At 36.6% G+C, this 18,414-nt stretch overlaps 1 protein-coding gene across 10 annotated transcripts in view; it reads left to right on the top strand.

Moving 5' to 3' along the window:
* The window catches only part of MIPOL1 (mirror-image polydactyly 1), a 193,929-nt gene that overhangs the window by 67,349 nt on the left and 108,166 nt on the right, over window positions 1-18,414 (top strand). For all 10 annotated transcript variants that reach the window (XM_065686253.1, XM_065686249.1, XM_065686247.1 and 7 more), the window contains 3 exons: window positions 812-941; window positions 5,755-5,788; window positions 6,048-6,218. In XM_065686253.1, coding sequence (XP_065542325.1) covers window positions 812-941; window positions 5,755-5,788; window positions 6,048-6,218 — 335 coding nt within the window. The remainder of the gene's footprint in view (window positions 1-811; window positions 942-5,754; window positions 5,789-6,047; window positions 6,219-18,414) is intronic.

The raw sequence follows: 18,414 nt of genomic DNA, 5'->3' as shown, positions 1-18,414 counted from the left end.
ACTGCAGAGTTTGATGATGACTGAGAGGAGAGATTTGCAGTATTGCAGAGGGAAATTATGAAAGTATGAATAAAGATTTTAGTGTAGGCAGGGTCGAGGTAAGGATTCTGGCAGTGTGCCAGAGATGGTGTTAGACATATTGACAGGGGAAAGGCAGGGAGAATGCGTAAGCTCAGGATGAGGAATGACTTGAAAGTGTTAGTTTGCTCCCAAGGATAGACAGTAAATCTTAGTTTATTGGCACCTAATACTCCAAGGTCCATGTATACCGTAACAGATAATATAACAGTATATTACACAATAAAGACTTGCCAGAGAAGGAGAGATGCCAGCTGTGCCACTGTTGTGATACCAGAGTGTGAAAATATTAGAATTTTTCGTATTTAATATCAGTATGCCACACTGATAAGGAGCAGTGTGATGGTAGAAGTAGTTTTAATGGATCGTTACTTTTAACTCTGTGTCGTAGAAGAAACCTACTAGTGTCTCATAATTCTGAGCTTTAACAATTACTTTTCCATTAAGCAAGTATTCAGAATGCAAAGAAAATCACTTCATTGCCCTGTTTAATTATACAGGGGTGAGTGTGAAAACACATAGCTTCATTTCATTCCTTAAAGTATTCATTTTAGCAATCAAAAGCAATTTAATGTTGTGTCTGAAGAGTAAGATAGACCTTATCCAGAGTAATCCAAGGTCAGTGGAGAAATGTTGATTTTAGGAGATGCTGGCAAATGCCTATGTGTAAGTGCATCTGATAGTGTCTTTCCCTGTCAAACTTGTTTGTTAAACATACTGGTTACTTCTGCAGCTCTAGTGGAAGAAGTTTATTCCGCTCAACGGGAACGTGACAAGGCTGTCATGGCAAGGCTTAGGTTAGCCAATGAAGAGAGAGATGAAGCATTTCTACGAGTCCAGCATTTAGAAGAGTGTCTCAAAGAGTAAGTACACATTTCCTGCCCTGTGCAGAAAGTTATCGTGCCAGTCTGTGACTGTCATAAACTGTTTGACAGTGATTATATGGGAAAATTTTGCACAAACTTCTCTACTGTGGCATACCAGGCTAGTGCTAGCCATACTGCCTACAGATTAATTTGTTAGCCATCCTGGGAGACCATATTTTTCTCTGGAGACTGAGAGCTAAGTGAATAATTTTGGTTGCAAAAATTAAAAATATAATCGAAAGCTTTGGTATTGATTTATTCAGGCATAAATAAGACAAATGCAACATTTCGTAGGGGTCTTTTGACAGAAAATACCAGAATGTCAGTCAGAAGTTGCAATGTATAGGAAATCAATCAAGCCTTTAAGCCCACTAGACATTTCCTTCAGTGTAAGAGCAGTTTGTAAGGCAATAAGGATATAATTAATACTTCACAGGGTTTTATGTATGCCATGTTAGCGCAGCAAAAATAGTCAATTTCATGTTAAACAAAACTGTTAAATTAGGAGAAGATCAAGAACCGTTTCTTACTTTAGGATATAGGCAGCTCTGAAACTACAGAATACTACTCCGTGTAATTTTTCTCCATCCATGTTGTGGTCATCTTGGTTACCATCTATGGTAGTCCTTCAAAGTCTAAAGTGGCTGAGAAATTTCTCCTATCTTTCTGCCAAAAGAAACACAAAGCAGAGAAGTTTTTTGTGGTAGGAGACTGTATAGGTGCAGTTGTTAGTTAACTAAATGGCAGGCAATTATGTTTTAAATAATTGATTCTGCTAAGAACACTCTTCCCTCTTTGTGGCGGAAAACCAGTCGTCATCTTTGGACTACTTTAGTAGGTAAGGCCAGAGAATGTTATCTAAATAAGTTTCAATAATCTGCGCATAGCTTGTGCTCTATTACTCTGTGAAATTTACAAGTTGCTAGAGTTTGTCATAGCCTGTAAATCTGACTCAACAGCAGGATTAGAAGATTGCATTCCTTCATTAATTAGGGCAGATTGTTAGAGTAAATGTCTCTACAGAGCCCATTATGGGCGTATGTGCTTCTTGCTCTGTACAGCAATATCTGAGGAAATTACAAACATGCTTGAAATTCCTGTAAGAGGCATCATAACTGTGAGCCTTACTCCAGTCTTCCCAATTTCTTCTGTCACTCTTCTAATTCTGTGTGCTCCAAGAGTAAAGAAAGCAAGAAAGTTTTGTATGGCCCCAAACATCAAATTAAACTGTAGAAGCTGTTAGCATAAGTTCAAGATGTTAATTATTAATTAATTATTCTGGTTGACAGACCTAGCCAGTGACTTTTGGTTTTCTGGAAGAAATCACAGGTTATTCAGTGTGAGAGGTGCATTGTTGCCTGTTCCACTGTGGAATCCATAGCCGTACATGTGGCAAGTCTTGACACACAGATCACTTGTTTACCTCTCAATCCCTTCTGTCTGCTTTACTCTTGTACTGGAAGACCAACTCGGTTCTAAGCAGAAGGATGCGAAAAGAGAAGAAACTCAATTTCTTTGAGGACATGCATTCTACCTTCCCCAAAGGAGCATTGTTGCAGAAGGCACTGGGTACCCTGGCAATGACAAAGAAAGTACTTGCTCCAAGGACAGGGTCAACAATTCCCCTGGCAGGCTGATAGCTTGTAGCCAAGCTATTATATTTTATTGCTGTCACCTACAGAATAGCAATTGTTGGTGTCATCCACTTGGGTGCTCTTTCTGATGCCTTATAGAGAGGACTTGCCAATTCACAGTCTCAAAATTGGCATAGGTGATTTCCCTGTGGAGAACACAAACACAACAGGTAAAAATTACAGTGGACTAACCAGGACAGTAGACCTGGGACAAAAACAATTTAATTCAAAGGTTGTCCTTGCCAGACTGCATGTGTACTGTTCCAGTATTTTCCAGGGTTTCCATTCTGTATTACGAAGACCGACTGTGGCAATGGCAGGTTATTGGGTAGAGTCATGGGCAGGAAATGACATTTCTTGTCATTACTGGTTTGTGGGGCAGATGGGAGGGATTTTTACTTTTTTTTTTTTTTTAAGAAAGGTCTTTCCTGTTTTTGAAATTTTGGGGCATTATAGAGCCAAGAAGGCAGGATTGCCTCCATCACGGTCAGCTGCTTTTCTTCTTGTCTACTTGTTCCAAGTTTACAGGATGCTTATTCATGCAGCTGTATACCTTGCAAACAAGAAATGGTTGAGTGGAGCCAATATTTCTGCTAGAACATCAGCCTGGCTCCAGCACTCAGGCTTTTCCGAACATTGGGCATCTTTACTAACTGCGGTAATATCTCATCTGAGGTGACAAGACATGCATTTCTGTACCTGTCTGGATGTCTGCCATTTTGCAGTGGGAGGAGAAAGCGAGGACTGTGACAGAGAAGAGTCAAATTGAGGTGTTATATTCTCAGAAGCAGTCAACTCCATGAGGAAATAACTTTTCTCAGCCTCTTTGTTCTAAATAGTTTATTACTGTGGCTGAATGGAATATTTTTTGAGTTCACCTTACCACTCCATCAATCCTTTCGAAGGAACAGAGGTGATGGGATGAGCCATGAAGGACTTGGTTTATTTTATTTAATTTTGGAGTTTCTTTTGGAATCTTGGAACTTTTCCAACTACCACCCTTAATACTTTCTGCTGGTGGTTCAAAAGGTCAGGTTCTCTGTCTTGGATGTGAAGCACATAGAGGTTTGGGGTTTTTTTAAAGAGCATTGGCTACTTGTGCTTCAAGTTCTAGAGCACAGGTCACTCCTTCCATCTGCTTTGCACTTATTCTAATCAGAGATCTTTACAAGAAGGCAGTATTGAACAGCCTGCCAACCTTTATCAAATGCTTTAATGCTTTATTTAAATTAGCAGCGGGAGCAATTCTGTTGTCATTAACAGTAACAACCAAAATTCTTTCAGTCCTGTTGGCCCTAGGTGTTATGTTAGCAGAATGCATGTAGAAATGGGGGGCAAAGGAATTCTTGTTTACTAGTGTTTAATATCACGAGATGTAAAGGTTGCTTTTTACCTGTGCACAGCACAAGGAGAGGCAGCAGGGCAAGCACAGCTCTGGATGCTGCTGCTTAAAAAATACCATCAGCTAACGAGGTGTATGTATACCGACAGACAGACCCCTTCTGGCGGTAACATGCTGAAGGGCTATGCTTACAGTAAAAGTTCCTGTTCTTTTTCCCAACCCCAGTTCTCCCTAGGGTGTCTTGCTTACGCAGCCTGTTGGTCAGCTGGGTGATTTTGTTGACCCGCACTTTTAGCAGGGTAGAAGTCCTCCAGAGAGGTCAGTCCTGCCAATTTAGTTTGACAAATACCATTCCTTTCATTGTGAATACAAACTAGCTGGAGATCCATTTTTAAGTCCCACATGAAGTGGCACTTAGAGCAATGTAAAAACCTAAAGGAGGAGCAAACTCTACAAGGAGCCAAGTCAAGGAGCCAGTTCTGAGAATTTGGTCTTATATTTTTTATTTTATGATTTGTGTTATTTTATGAATACAAGTCAAACCCAGCAAAGGTTAGCTTTTATTTTGTTTAATTCTGCTTCTACTGTATATGTTGGAGTACTTACTGCTTATGAATTCCATATAAATATACCAGTTGTTGTACACTGGTAGTACATTCTGAACTATTTATTTTTTATTTAAATAATTAATTCCTGTACTGGTTGATTTACCGTGCCTTATGTTGTGTTATCTGAAAACTAATGCTTTAAAGTAAAAGGTGCTAGTGTGCTGTCAAGTCCTCTACAATGTTTGCTAGCTAAAATCTTGGCTTCAGAGCAGCACCTGTCATAGCACTGTTGAAAAAGTGTGTGTTGCTGTTTAGCAGATATTTAATGGTACTACATCTGTCTTTTAAAATATCGCATGCTAGTGACAGAACTACTTTTAGTAGGAATCTCCATTAAGTAACTAGCAGTGGAGCAGTAAGGTAATTTTAATGTGCTCATTTTTCTAGAAAAGAGGTCTCTTCCATTTTAAAATATGCATAAGTGTTTTGAATAATGTGCTGTCCATATAACTAACCTTGGGTAAAATAAAATGCATACTATCTCATTAGATTTTTGTGCTATTACTCACTGCTTTTGCATAGCCAGTGTTCAGTGCTGTATGACTAAATTCATATCATCTTTGTATTTGACAGGTCAATATATGTTCTGTTGAAATAGAAAGGGAGGAAAGTGCAGAGGGGAGGGGGTTGTTCTAGAATTAAATAAGGGCCTTACAGAGAATTGTCTTAGCTTGCTATTTTATGCAAGATATAAAATGAAAATACATCTAAGGAAACTTCAACTCAGTTTTTTTTTTTCGCATTTTGGAAGAGAAGGCTGGGAAAAATAGTTACTTTAAAATGAAACAAACAAACAAAAAAAAGCACACCTCACCCCAGGACTCTCCACGAAAGTCCTGTCCTGTTTTATTTGGGGTGCAGTAAAAACAACAAAAATACAAAGTGAGGTAAAAGTTGTAAGCCCAGAAATAAATACAATAAAAGCATCAGTCATTTCTATCACTGGGGAACTTTCTTCATCTAAGCACATATGAACAATTGATCCTTGTAGTCATATATAGCAGTAAACATTAATAACTTAACAGTCTGAAGTCAGTGCCGAAGATATGGAGCATTATTGAAAGATGGAGTCGAGCAGGTGGCACTTTAATATGTTCAGTGTCATGGTTGACTCTAAAGACTAGTAGAATGAAATTACTTGAGGTTCTAAAGATTTAAAAAGCGAACTCATTTTGCTGCACTAAGGAAATGCTACTGATCAGGCTTTCTGTGTCCCTTTTTTCTAGGCTAGAAAATATTAACCCTGAAGAAAATGACATGGTAAGCCATTCTCTGAGGAGATTTCTTGATGTCAGTCTTATATCTTAGAGGCTTAAGTTCAATTGAGTGGGTTTCAAGAACTAAGATGTGGGAAAAAGAAGAATTGACACACTAATAATGTACATCTTTGCTGCAATATGAAAATTCAATAACTTCACTCAGTCAATTTACAATTCACATGTGCCTATTAATTAAAACCCTATATTAAATAAAATATATTAAAACTTCATGTCTGACTAACATATAATGCTGTTGGTAGACATTACAGGAATTACTGAACAGAATAAACAATGCAGACACAGGGATAGATATACTGAAGAATGGAGCTATAATTCTGAATCGAATACACAGGACCAAAGAACGTAAAAAGAAAATAATAGCTGAAGAAATGAATGCAGTAATAGAACAACGGGATGCTGCTTTGTATCAAGTAAGTCTCTACAAGTATATAATCACTCAATACCACTTTTTTTATTTTATTTTTTTTTTTTTACTTTTCTCTATTGAAAATCTCAAAGAGAGCCCTTGTGGTAAAGGGCTTATTAATGATTCACCTGAGCACTAGCTGTCTCCTGTTTTTTAAAGCAAAATTATTTTCAGTGTATTGACCAACCTAAAAAGCTATTAAGGGCTTAGTTTTGCTGTATGCTGTATTGGTATAATGCACTGGATAACAGCTTGGTCTCAAGGATTTGTAGAGTTATAAGTGGCAGATATATACATTAAAGGAAGATAATTAGTAAAGCATGTAACAATGGAAGCAATTCATCTATCTGTTGCTTTACATTCAGAGATAAAAAACAGCATGTGGTGCTTGACTCTCACAGTCTTTACACTTCTGCTACGTGACTTAAAAGAACCTGAGGTCCTTTTTTTGCTCAGGTGAATCATTCCCTGCCGTTTCCTATTTTCACAGAACAATATTGTCTTCATTCTCTTCACCATGCAGTCTCCTTGCTTTTACCATATGGAAAAGTTTTTCTGCTGTGTTTCCTCACACACATGCAAAGTTTTCATTCTTGGATTTTAACCTAGATGTAACTCAATAGACCAGGCTGTAGGAAGGAGCAGTCCAACTAGGGGAGATGTCTTCTGGGGAAATGCGAGGATTTAGACTGGATGAAACTCCTGATGTATTAATCCCAGGCAAGAAATTTCATCTGACTCTTCCAGTATTGAAAATCTAGATTTTTCATGTGAGTTACTGAAGTTTGCTCACATGTAACTAATTTCTATTAGATTTAAAGTCAGGTTTGTGATCTTGGATGCTATTGATAATGTAGATTAAATTCATATTGTATTGGAAAGTCTGCTGGTAAAAGAGCCTCTTCTACACACCCTGTAATTTTCACTTTATTGCAGTTGGGTTTTTTTGTATTCTCCCTTATTTTAACCTTGAAAGCCCCAACTGCCTGGTGCTTAAAATATGTTGTGTTTCTATCCAGTATGCACTACAAAGACTGTTAATGTTGGAAGATGTTAGTGGTGGAACTTTACTTTTTCAGTCTACTTTCTTTTGCGTTTGTAATAATGATGAGCAGCATAGCTACTGGGAAGCATCCAACAGTCCTGTCAAAAGTTTATGTTCTTTCTTCTTTACACAGGGTGTTTGAAAATTAAGCAATTTATAATAGAAAAGCTTTCAGCAAGAGAGAAGGATCTTTTAGTACTTTTATTTTTATTTTGTCGGGTTTTGCTTGTTTGCAGAGTGGACTTTCAGGCACACTTGGACGATAAAACTTCTGTGAATGTCAGAAGAATGTTGTTGTAGGGCATTTTAATATGCTTTTTAATTGAATTGATTTTTAAGCAGCCTGTTTAAGGAGGTATTTTTCCCAAGTAATCGGCTTGGGAATTATTAAAGATAATTATTTTATATAGTAATGGCTCAAGTGCTGCGACTAGCAAAGTCATCTTTAGGCCTGTCAGCAAAAAGCACAGGTAATGTTAAGTAGATAGTGCAGCTAAAAAAATAAATGAATAAAATAATAAATCCTCACTGAATGAAAATTTGAATATTTTGTGTTAACCTGTACTACTGTGATACCATTTGCAATTAATACCATTGGTCATGGTTTTTGTTTTTGCATATTTGATGCTTTTATGGCTGTAACTCTTGAATCTAGAAAATAGGTCCTTGTAATTGAAGCTACCATTTCAACCTGCATTTCTCACTTGATGATTCCTTGGGAATTCATACCATACTTGAATTATTAGTAGTCTTTTGTTAACATTGCAATAGCAGTAGTTATTACAGTTCTAACAGCAAGAACAATAGGAGAGGGATTCCTACATTAGACCACAAAGGGACTAGATATAATTTAGGGGATGTATATGCTTAGCATAACAAATGCAAATTATTGGAATTTAGATCCGAGGTTGCCTCAGGCATTCGTAACATCTGCAGGTTAAAATCTTTCTTTTTGGTGGAGGTGACATCAAATATGAGGGAGGGATTGATGAGAACAGGCTAAGACAAAGCAGAAATAGAGTAAACCATTAGCGTGCTGTGGCTATCCTCTGGAAAAGGTAAGTAAGAAACAACAGTAAAAATTTGCCAAGTAAGAAACAAAAGCCCTCACTGCTTGAACACATTTCTTTGATTTTTTTCAAGGAATAGGTTACATTCCTAGAGAACAGTCACTATAAACTATACATTTCCTAGGAGCAGGTAAACACAAATGATTTTCAGCTAGTCTTTGAAAGTGTTTTGGTTTGGAGTTTTTTGTTTGGTTTTGGGTTGTTTATTTTGTCATACTGTTTTTTTTCTTGGAATACTGGTAGTTATACTATTAAATTATATTTAATGGGGCTGCTTTGCAGCATACTTGACAATCGTTACCTAGTTGTGATTCTTCTATTTGAATTTTACTTGAATAATTTTTTTTATTCTTCAAAAAATTAAGAGCACTGTCCATTTCAGGGAAAGGTCATGAAAATGTTGGGGGTTTTTTTAAGCTGTAACACCAAAGAGCCTCTGCATATGTTTTTGAGATTTCAAATGTGAAAGTTACTTCTTACTGGGAAGCAGACAGAGGCACTTCTATAACTGTATTGAGCTGTGCATGTGTATGTAATCTTAGATCATTCACTAGATTGCTTAGCAAATATGCAAACTACTTTTTGTATGTGTAAAAACAAATAAAATGGTATAAACTCAAATATTTGATACTACTTTTAGTATGTATTTTCAAGTGAATAAAAAACAAACAACTAAAGCATGGCTAAACATTGACATCCATCTTCTCCTATACCAACCCCCTTAAAAAAACAAACTCAACTGTTTGGTTGTATTTGCTAAGATATGTTTGTTAGTTAACAGATATTGTGTTATACTGGGGAGTCTGAGCCTGTTTTATGACTGATTCTCTGAAAGGAAAATGGAAAAAGATGCTGGCTGTCATGAGAACTAAAACATCAGTCTGTAATGTTCAATTTTGTCTTAACCCATTCAAGGAAAAAATTAGTTTTCAGTTTGTTGTACTACAGTTCTGCTTTTCTTAAATTTTTTTTCTTGCTTGAGTAACCTAGTGACAGACATTTAATGAAGATTATATATGGCATAATCACATTGTGTGAGCTTCATAAAATACTTTTAAAGAAGCGGTTTCCAGCAGGAGGCAATGCAGTGCAATGTCTCAACCACCTATTAACCACATCACACCTTCTGGATAGGAATGTTAATATAATTACAGCGCTGGCAGCTGAAGCTGAGGTCTTGAATAAGTCATTACAATTACTTTTCTTTTGGTTTAGAGAAGGGGACCTATTAATTGGTACAGCTTGACAGAAGTAATTTTTTAAAGCTAAATAAGAAATGGCTTATAGTCCAGGTGACTGTGTTTGGTATGTTTTCAGTCCTAACTTTCATTCTGTAAACAGTTTGTGTTTGGGGGTGGGGGAGGAGGAGTGTTTTTGGTTTTTTTGTTTGTTTTTTTTTTTTTATTGGGAACAGTTCTATACAGAGTTTTAAATATTAATAGTGTAAGATTTGTTGTTAAGGAAAAACAGTGGTTTCATGGCTGGCAAAGTACCATCTGTAATACACTGATCTTGAAGCAATAACATAACTGGCAAGCAAACCTGGTTTTACAGCTTTGAATAGTTTGATCACATCCTGCTGTGCAGGAACATGCTTATGACTGTTCATGTAAAAAGTTGGCATGCACCCAGCTGCTCATCTGAAGCAAGTTTTAAGTGCCTTTCTCCATTTTGAGGCACTGTTTGGCAGCAGGCAGTGCTTTATCATCATTGAAAACCCATCATTATCAGTTTCGACTAATGACTAATAACTGATAAATGTCTGTGCTTACAGCAAGCCAGCTTCTGGCTAACTTCTTTTTTTATGTTTTGCTCCAGCAGTTTTCCTCCTTTTACACCAAATAAGGTGTAAAGCTCTGTGTTATCGGTGATTCACAGAGCATTAAGGCATTCACAGCACACATGAGTGAACAGGTCTTACTGAACTAATAAACCCAAGAGCTGTATGAAGTGTAAAAACAACAAAAGCACATGTAAATGGAAAAAAAAGTTACTTGCAGATCCTGAGCCCTGAACGGGCGAATACTCAGGTGACGGGTTACAGTGTCTCATGACTCTCTTATTGGGATAGATGTGATCCCTTCACAACCCAAACCACAGTTTGGGATGTTATTTTTCATAATTTGAATTAGCAGTTCAGTTTTAAACTCTGTGTTTTGGTACTCCTTGACCTTCCTGGTTAGGGTTACCAATCGAGTTCTTGATTGGCAGGAGCACATTTGATAGTATTCTCCTAGGTGCTCTGCCAGCATGCTTCCCCTACTACCTTTTCCATTTTGCCACTGATATTTGGGAACGGAGAAGAAAAGATAGGACACTCTATTCGCAGTTGTTTGTGAACCACACAGCTGCTGTAGGGTACTGATTATTTTGGTCATGGGATTATTTGAAGAGGGAAGTACGTGCAGGTAAAGGGGATGTTTATTATAATCTGAGGATCCAAGGACCATGCTGGTTCACTCTTATGGCTGGTTTCATTTGGGCAGGCAAGAGCAAGGTCCTGATAACATCATTTGCAGTGCTTTTCTCTGGGAGGTAGCAGGTGAATGGGCATGGGGAAATTACTTGCCAGCAGGATTGTTAAAGAGAAAGGGATGAGCTTTCTGCAAGATGCCCCTTTTGTCCAGCAAATTTAGTGGAAGTCTTGAAAGAAAGCAATAGGGACAAGGAATAAAATATAGAATAGATTAAAAGTATAAATAAATTATGATTTAAAACTTAAAGTTGCACTAAGACTGCAGGGAGAAAAGAAACATGAGTCAAAAAAATGGCTGTTGGTTTTATTGATATTCACATCTGTGACCTCAGGTAAACCTCATAGGCATCTCTTCTTTGGAGGTGATGCTGAGTGAAAGGTATCCTGGAGAAAGATCAGAAAAAAGCAAGTTATACAAGCAATTGTGATTAGCAGTATTGGTTTTCCATTGATTTTATTCCACTGGAATGGTGCTTTATAATGCCACATTTCATTTCCTGTGTACCTAAATAAAGGTAAACCTTTGAAAGTTTTAATAAATCTGTGGTTTTATGTGGAACATAATTAAATCCATGTTTTCTTCACTGCTTCTTAGAATAGCCCAAGTGAATCTCACTGTTTACAGAATTTTCGAAGCTCCAGACCCAGTGACTGCTGTAGTTGGGAGAAAAGGAATAAAACTATTGGGAACGATGCCGAAGAGCATCGAGAATCTTTTGCATCTCACAGAAGGGCAGGTTCTTCCCTACTTGCCTCCTTACTTCTTTCAAAAGCAAACTAGCTTGAAAAATTATAATTCTTTAGTGTCTGGGATGATTAGGTATGCTCTGGCTCTCTACCTTGGATATATTGGAGCATGAATATTTTCTAGGGGAATGGTTAAGTATTTGGCTACTTTCAGATGTGTGAAGTAATTATTTTTCTGAGGTACAAATTTTAGTCCACTGGACACTAAAATAGAGAGGAAACTGGCCAAACAAAATCCTCTTGATGTTTTGTGTTGTGTTTTCTGGTTTGTGTAGGATGTTCCCTAAAATAATAACACCTGTTTAACCATATTGTGCCATGTTTTCTTTGATCACTGTATGTAACTCAGTTCTCAAGATATTAAGAAAGCTGAGGACAGGTGAGATGTTCAAACAGGTTGATAAGAGAAGATCTGGGGACATTATACATATGTATCTGTAGTGTCAGGTCATCTTTTGCATTGGTGTAGTAGAGGTGGTGAATTCTTTGTGGGAGGTATCTGTTATTAGGGCATGAAACTCCCTTTGATTTCATTCGAATCAGAATTTCATTAGCGAAACTAAGAACTTTGAGACTTATTCCTCAATTTCACTTCACGTTTTGGATGCATGAGGTCTTGTAGTTTTTGTGTTAGTGCTTCTCACAGCTGGGAGTGCAGGTCAGCTGGTAGGTCATTAGTGGGAGGGAGAGGAGGATCTGAAGGGAATTACCCCAAGGAGCTCTTATACTGAACTTTTGTACTTAGTCCGTGAATGCTAAGTATGAGTAAATATGTAAATGTTATTGCAATGTTTCCTTGAAGAGAGGGATTACAGTTGGTCTTTTTGAACTTCTTAGCAAATTCTTAATTGCTACCACATCTCTTCGCTTTACTGTTAGAACGTTTTGGCTGAATGATGCCCTGAGATACATCATTGTTTGCATTGTTAAATCACCTGTTGTTCCTCTGCAAACAGCGTGTTGTGCAGAATTCAGGAAATACATGTCTGCATAGTATTTAAGGGCATAATCAAGCTTTGTGTCTTTAATTGTAAACTTTAATGAATTTCCAGTCAAACATGCATCTTCTCTTCAGTACCTAGAAACTCCTCACCTCTTCAAAAATGATAGTGAATTTGCATGCAGGCTTGTTCGATTAATTGCTATTTGACTCATCTATCATGGTGCTAAGCTCTAGGTTCACACAGCTTAGACTTCCAAACCAATTTCTAGAATTAATTTAAATATTTAATGTCAAAACCCTAGGATGAAAGAAGGGAAAAATGCTTTGTATGCTTATTGATTGCCTGTTTCAATAGCAACAACCATAGAGGAAATTTCCAATGTGACACAAGCAGAATTTAAATAGTATTCCCTCTGAAGAGAAGACTGGATCACTGTGCATGAAATAAGTTCTATAGGTACCAGAACTATTGTAGAGGTACCTGAAGTAAGTTTTCTGTGGTACTTAACATGTCACAGTTTCAAGTTAGGTACTGAGTATTAAACTGGATTTCAGTTTGTTTACCTGTTGGATAAAATGTTTCTGATTTTCTTTAGTTTGACACACAAAAAAAAAAAAAGACTTTCTAAGAATTCTTTGTTTGCAAACATTCTGTTATTTTGCATAGCTGGATGAGTTGGCACAAAAATTCTTTAGAAAGGTGACAAGATTTTTGTGCTTCATATTTAGTGTGGTGTCTGACAAGGTTAATAAGTCTAAGTGTTCGCTCCCCTCCTTGCTTTTACCTACTTACTGCTTCTTGAATGTTCAGAGTTGCAACTTTGTGGTCGATTATGTCTGTATTAGCAAGAAGCATGAAGTGTTCTCAGCATCTGACACCCAAACTAAGATGTTTCAGGGGTGGGTGAGTGTTGCATTTTGTGGGATTTTGTTTGTTTCTTACACGTCCTGTAAACTGAATACTCATTTGTGTCAATATGCACTAGGTGCATTCCTGGAGTGCATCTCTCAGTTTGCTTTCATCAAAAAGGAATCCAATTCATGCTCTCAGATAGCACTCCAAAGTGCAACAAAGCATAAGAAGTAGAGACAGGTGAGATAAATTACAAACTGCTCCCCAAACCCCCAGTGCAAAGCAGTGTGCAAATTGTTTCTTCAGTGAAAATTTCTGAGTCATTGAGAATTTTAGGTAAAAGTTCAAAGCTTCATTATGTGTAAGTACAGAAATGAAAAGAATCCCTTTAATCCAATAATAATTTAAAAATTAGTGATATTATATCTCTGCAAGTGTATTAGGTGAAATTAAGGATTAAAATGAGATGGTAACTTAAAGAAGTAGAATCAGATTTATTAGGAAAAAAAAAAAAAAGAAACAGCTAAGGGGAAGTGCAAGCTATCAGTGTTCTTGGAGAAAGCATCCCAGTACATTTGTATTCAACCTTTTTTACTTTGAAAATTATTAAACTACTCTATATGCAGACTTTTCAGGTGAAGATTTTTGACCTGTCCACAAGACATAGATAAACTTGCTTCCTTCAAGTCAAAAAAGGTTTCAATCTAGTTGTATGGATAATAAAAAATGATGCACAGTATGTAAAGTTTAGATTTAATTGGGCAGTGGAGGTATCTTAAAAGAGTAGTAGCCAAACTATATTGCTGATGGTGCCACTACCATAACATTAGTAGTTGACTAAGAATATTGTGGGACATGGAGCTAAAATGAATTAATAGAACTGCTTTTTTTTGACTTGCCCCCATGCTCCTTTCCCCCATCCCCCAGAGTCCCTAAAGTGAACTATTGACCCCTCTTCTAGCATTGCAGTACCCTTCACAGTCATCCTTATGATTCAGTGTGTTAAGTGGTAAAGAGAGGTGGCAAGTAAAGAAATTTATGTCTGGCAGTAACAGGATATAAGGGAAAAGTATTGTAACGATGACAAGCTGATTACTTATATTCAGCAGAGCAGCAGGTGATTGTAATTGAAGTGTAGGACTTAATAAGTATTATTACTTCAATTCCTTTCTAGCTTTGAATTGGTTTCAAATGAACAGGTAACAGTTACAATGGCAGCAATTTTCTCTTTTGCTTTGGTCTGCACATTGTGAATTTTTTTTTTTCATCTATGCAGCCATTAATCAATATCAAGTCATCAGGCTTTTCATATTGTTTCATATTGTTTTCATATTGTAGTCTAAAGTGCTGCTCTGGCAAAAAAAAAAAAAGGAATAAGAAAATCTATCAATATTCTCTTTATAAAAGATTTCACAGTAGCATTAACTTATCTATGTCTCACTCACCAAGTATGCCTACATTTGTTTGTTGTATGGCTTTACTGTTCCATGCTTTAGATGGTGAGTATCTAGGATTTACCCTCTTTTCCATGTTCTGTTTATTCGCTGCTAATTATTTTTCAAGCTGCGTTGCTTGAGAACAAAAAAAAATTAGCTTCCATTACCCTCTATTCCGAATGAAGGGCAGGCTTTCCTATTGAGTGTGGTCTGCATATGATAGTAAGATGCTCTTGTCAGGAAACTTGTTAATGCTTTCTGGTGTTCATGTTTTGTTGTCAGTCTTTTCAGTAGTGTTTTTAATCTGTTGTTGAATATGCTTTGGGTATACGCAAAATCAGCACAAAATATCATATTCTGATTTATAGCTTACTATTGTATTGAAAATACTTTATAAAATGACACAATTCAAATATGTGGAAATACTTAGAGACCCTAAAGTAGCTGTGATGGTGTAAAAGGTATTATACTTTTAGCTGTAACAAAAAAAAAAATTAACTGTGGATGAAGAACAGTTTTAAATCATGAAAGTATGACAACTTGTTGCAGTTCTGGAGTTATCAGAAATACAGAACAAGTGACTAACTATGGGATATTTCATTGGTGTAATGTACTGATGCTTTTGATGTATACTTTGTATTGTTGATAACACAGAAGTGATAACTATCTTTTGAGAATAAGAGGATTTTTAACATTACCTCTAGTTAATAAGTTAGTAGCTATAAACCTGTAAATCTATTAGTCATAGTTCTGCTGCAGTTACTGGTCATCTTTCAGTTATGCTAAGTTTCTTGTTTCTTAATTAGCTGTAATGTTTCCCTGCTTTCTGCAGAAGTATTACCAACGTTTAGATTTGCTTCTAGTTGTCCCATGAGATGACTTGTCACCAATAGGTAAGATTTCCTTTCAAGTCATGTTAGTAATCATGTTGTAATCATGATGAGGAATTTCATACCTCAGAGAAACTATTTTACAGATCACAGCAATGTTAGGAAATAATAGATTTAGCTTGGTTTTGACTGAAAGGGCTTCTGCTGGGTTGTGTTCAGGACAGGAGTGAACACCATCTGTCTCTATGAGTTTACCTCCATCCTCTGTAACTTTGAGACGGAGTATTCTTTCTCAATTTGCAAGCATTTTTTCAGTCTCATTACTTGAGCTCCTGTTCACAATCAAAATGTTAGATCTTTAAAGAAATCTCAGTCTGCAAAACTAGTCTTGAAAATCTTACTGTGAAAATGAAAGCATCCAGTGCCAGCCTCCCAGAAGAAACAGCAAAATCCTTGTTAATCCCTTGTGCTGAACAGTCATATCAGCATGCTTTCTACTGTAGGGCTAGCCAGCAGCTGTGTGTCTCATTACATGTTCTCTTTGTGTCGTGTGTGTTGTCTACTATGGTATCCAAACACTTCTCAGCAGTAGTCATGCATTTTTACCCATTTTGTTTATTTTGGCAGGAAGGCCCATAGCTCTTCTTTTAGAAGTTGTTGTAACACTCTTCTGTCTTTGTGTTTTTCTTAATTTTTTTTCTGCTTAGGGTGTCCTACCCTTTACAAATGAGGGATGGAATTGCCAGGAAGCTTTGAGTTGGATGAAGGCAATGTTGGTAATATGTTCCAATATGCTTTTTGATAGCATATTGGAAAGCTTTTATGTGGCTGTTAAATCAAAGCTGTATGGTCAGTCCTCTTGAAAAGTGTGCATATATTTTGGTAGCTAGTCACATTGATCCTTGTAAAAGGCTTCAGTAAAGCTAAAACTAAGTTTTGTTACAGAGGTAAAATCTTCAGATTCAACCACTACTTAGTATTTGAAAAGTCTTATTCATATACCAAACTCATACAGACTTTTGTCAGTGTTACTGAAGCCAAGCAGCACATAATTTCTAAATGTGTGCATTTGCTTTAGTCTTTTGCAGAGCTTTTGTTTACTTTCTTAAACATTTCTTTATGGGATGTCTTTGTCTTCTATGTATGATTCATTTTAAGCATGTGCAAAGCTGATTGATGTCTTGAATTTAGAAAAGAATTCTTAAGCACTTTTCAGTGCTTAAGAACAAATTCAAAAAGGAGTCTGAAATATAAATTTATAATTCAGAATATAAAATCTGTTACCTAGCTCTCTGTATTGGTGAGAACAAAATTGATTCTGCAGTAACATTTGAAGTTTTATAATTCCTTAGTCCATTTTTACACTTATTCACAGACTGTTAAAACACTGATATTAATACTGCTTTCAAACAGCTGTGATTTTAGTACTGAAGTTTCCTGAAAAAGTATGTTACTTCCATAGAAAAAGAACAAATACTACTGATTCAGGTCACTTTTTCAAAAAGTGTTTCTCATCCTGACATACCTGCAGAGCTCTCACCTACCTTGTTAGCTGTTTTGGGGGGGATTGGGGGGAGGGTGTTTGATTTTTTTTTTGTTTGTTTATTCTATTTTGTTTTGATCTCTAGTTTAAAGTGGCTTTTATCGCATGTTGAGTCTGGGAGAGCACATTCCACAACAAGAAATTGAGGAACTGGCTCTTAAGCAAGTGATGGCTCAATTGAGGGTACAGTATTTATCAGGGCAAACAGATAGCGAGTACTACTAGGAACACTTACAATCCCATGATTACAATATCTGAAAAAGAGGTTTAAAACTGTGACATCTATACAGTGATCCATGATATTGTTTTCTTGAATAATGTGATGATACTTAAAAATAGACCAGAAGTATTCCTGTCCTTTTGTGCAGTAAATGCCAACTTAACATTTAGGCAATACACTTGTTTGTATATGGATTTTAAGAAAATCCATTGGAGATTATTTGAAAACCAGCTCATTAGAACTGCTCAGACTGTACCAGATTTTGTTTTCTTGTCAACTGATATTGGTTGCATTCAATTAAACAAGGTTACACTTCCTAAAAACATTCCTCTGTCAGCAGCTGAGTGCCTTGCGTGTCTGAGAATCAATTCCTAATATCTAGATCTGGTTTGAAGATCATGCTGTGAATGTTTCTCTAAAATTTCTCTTTTTCATACACCTTTCACAACTTCACTACCTCCATTCTACTCTATATATTTTTTGAGTACCAGCACTGTGGATTATTAACAAGGGGTGGGGGAAAGACTTTAAACAAAAGCAGTTGTCAGCTATCTGTCATGGTGTGTTATGTCAGATGTTTGACAAGCTGCCTCTTGGCCACAGGCCATCTAGTTTTAATGGAGCTAACTGACTGCTTTTCTGAGGAGCCAGCGAAACATGACCATGGGAAGCAATAGCCCTGTATCATTTGGTCAAGTCAGTAAAGCAAAGGTTTGGAGTGTAGTAGTCCCAGTTCTGACATGATCTCATCACTTGATTAAGCTTCTTAAACTTTCTGTGCTAATTTCCCATCCTATAAAACAAGACATTCCTATTTACTAACTTCATTTAAGTGTTGGAAAAAGTGATTAGCTGATGTTTATCAAAAGATATAACATCCCCGAACCCAAGTAAAAAGAGTTATTGAGAAGAATCACACAATAGAATATTCATTGGAATGAGATGAATCAAAAATGTAGACAAAAATGAGACAGTGCAGTGGAATGGACCTCGAAGGTTAAGATGGATTGAGATAGTATGTATACATTCTGACATGC

The sequence above is a fragment of the Lathamus discolor genome, chromosome 6 (genome assembly GCF_037157495.1).
Source record: "Lathamus discolor isolate bLatDis1 chromosome 6, bLatDis1.hap1, whole genome shotgun sequence".
In the NCBI taxonomy this organism is placed as follows: Eukaryota; Metazoa; Chordata; class Aves; order Psittaciformes; family Psittacidae; genus Lathamus; species Lathamus discolor.
Note: the sequence above shows the minus strand (reverse complement) of the source record. Positions and strands in the feature narration are given on the sequence as shown.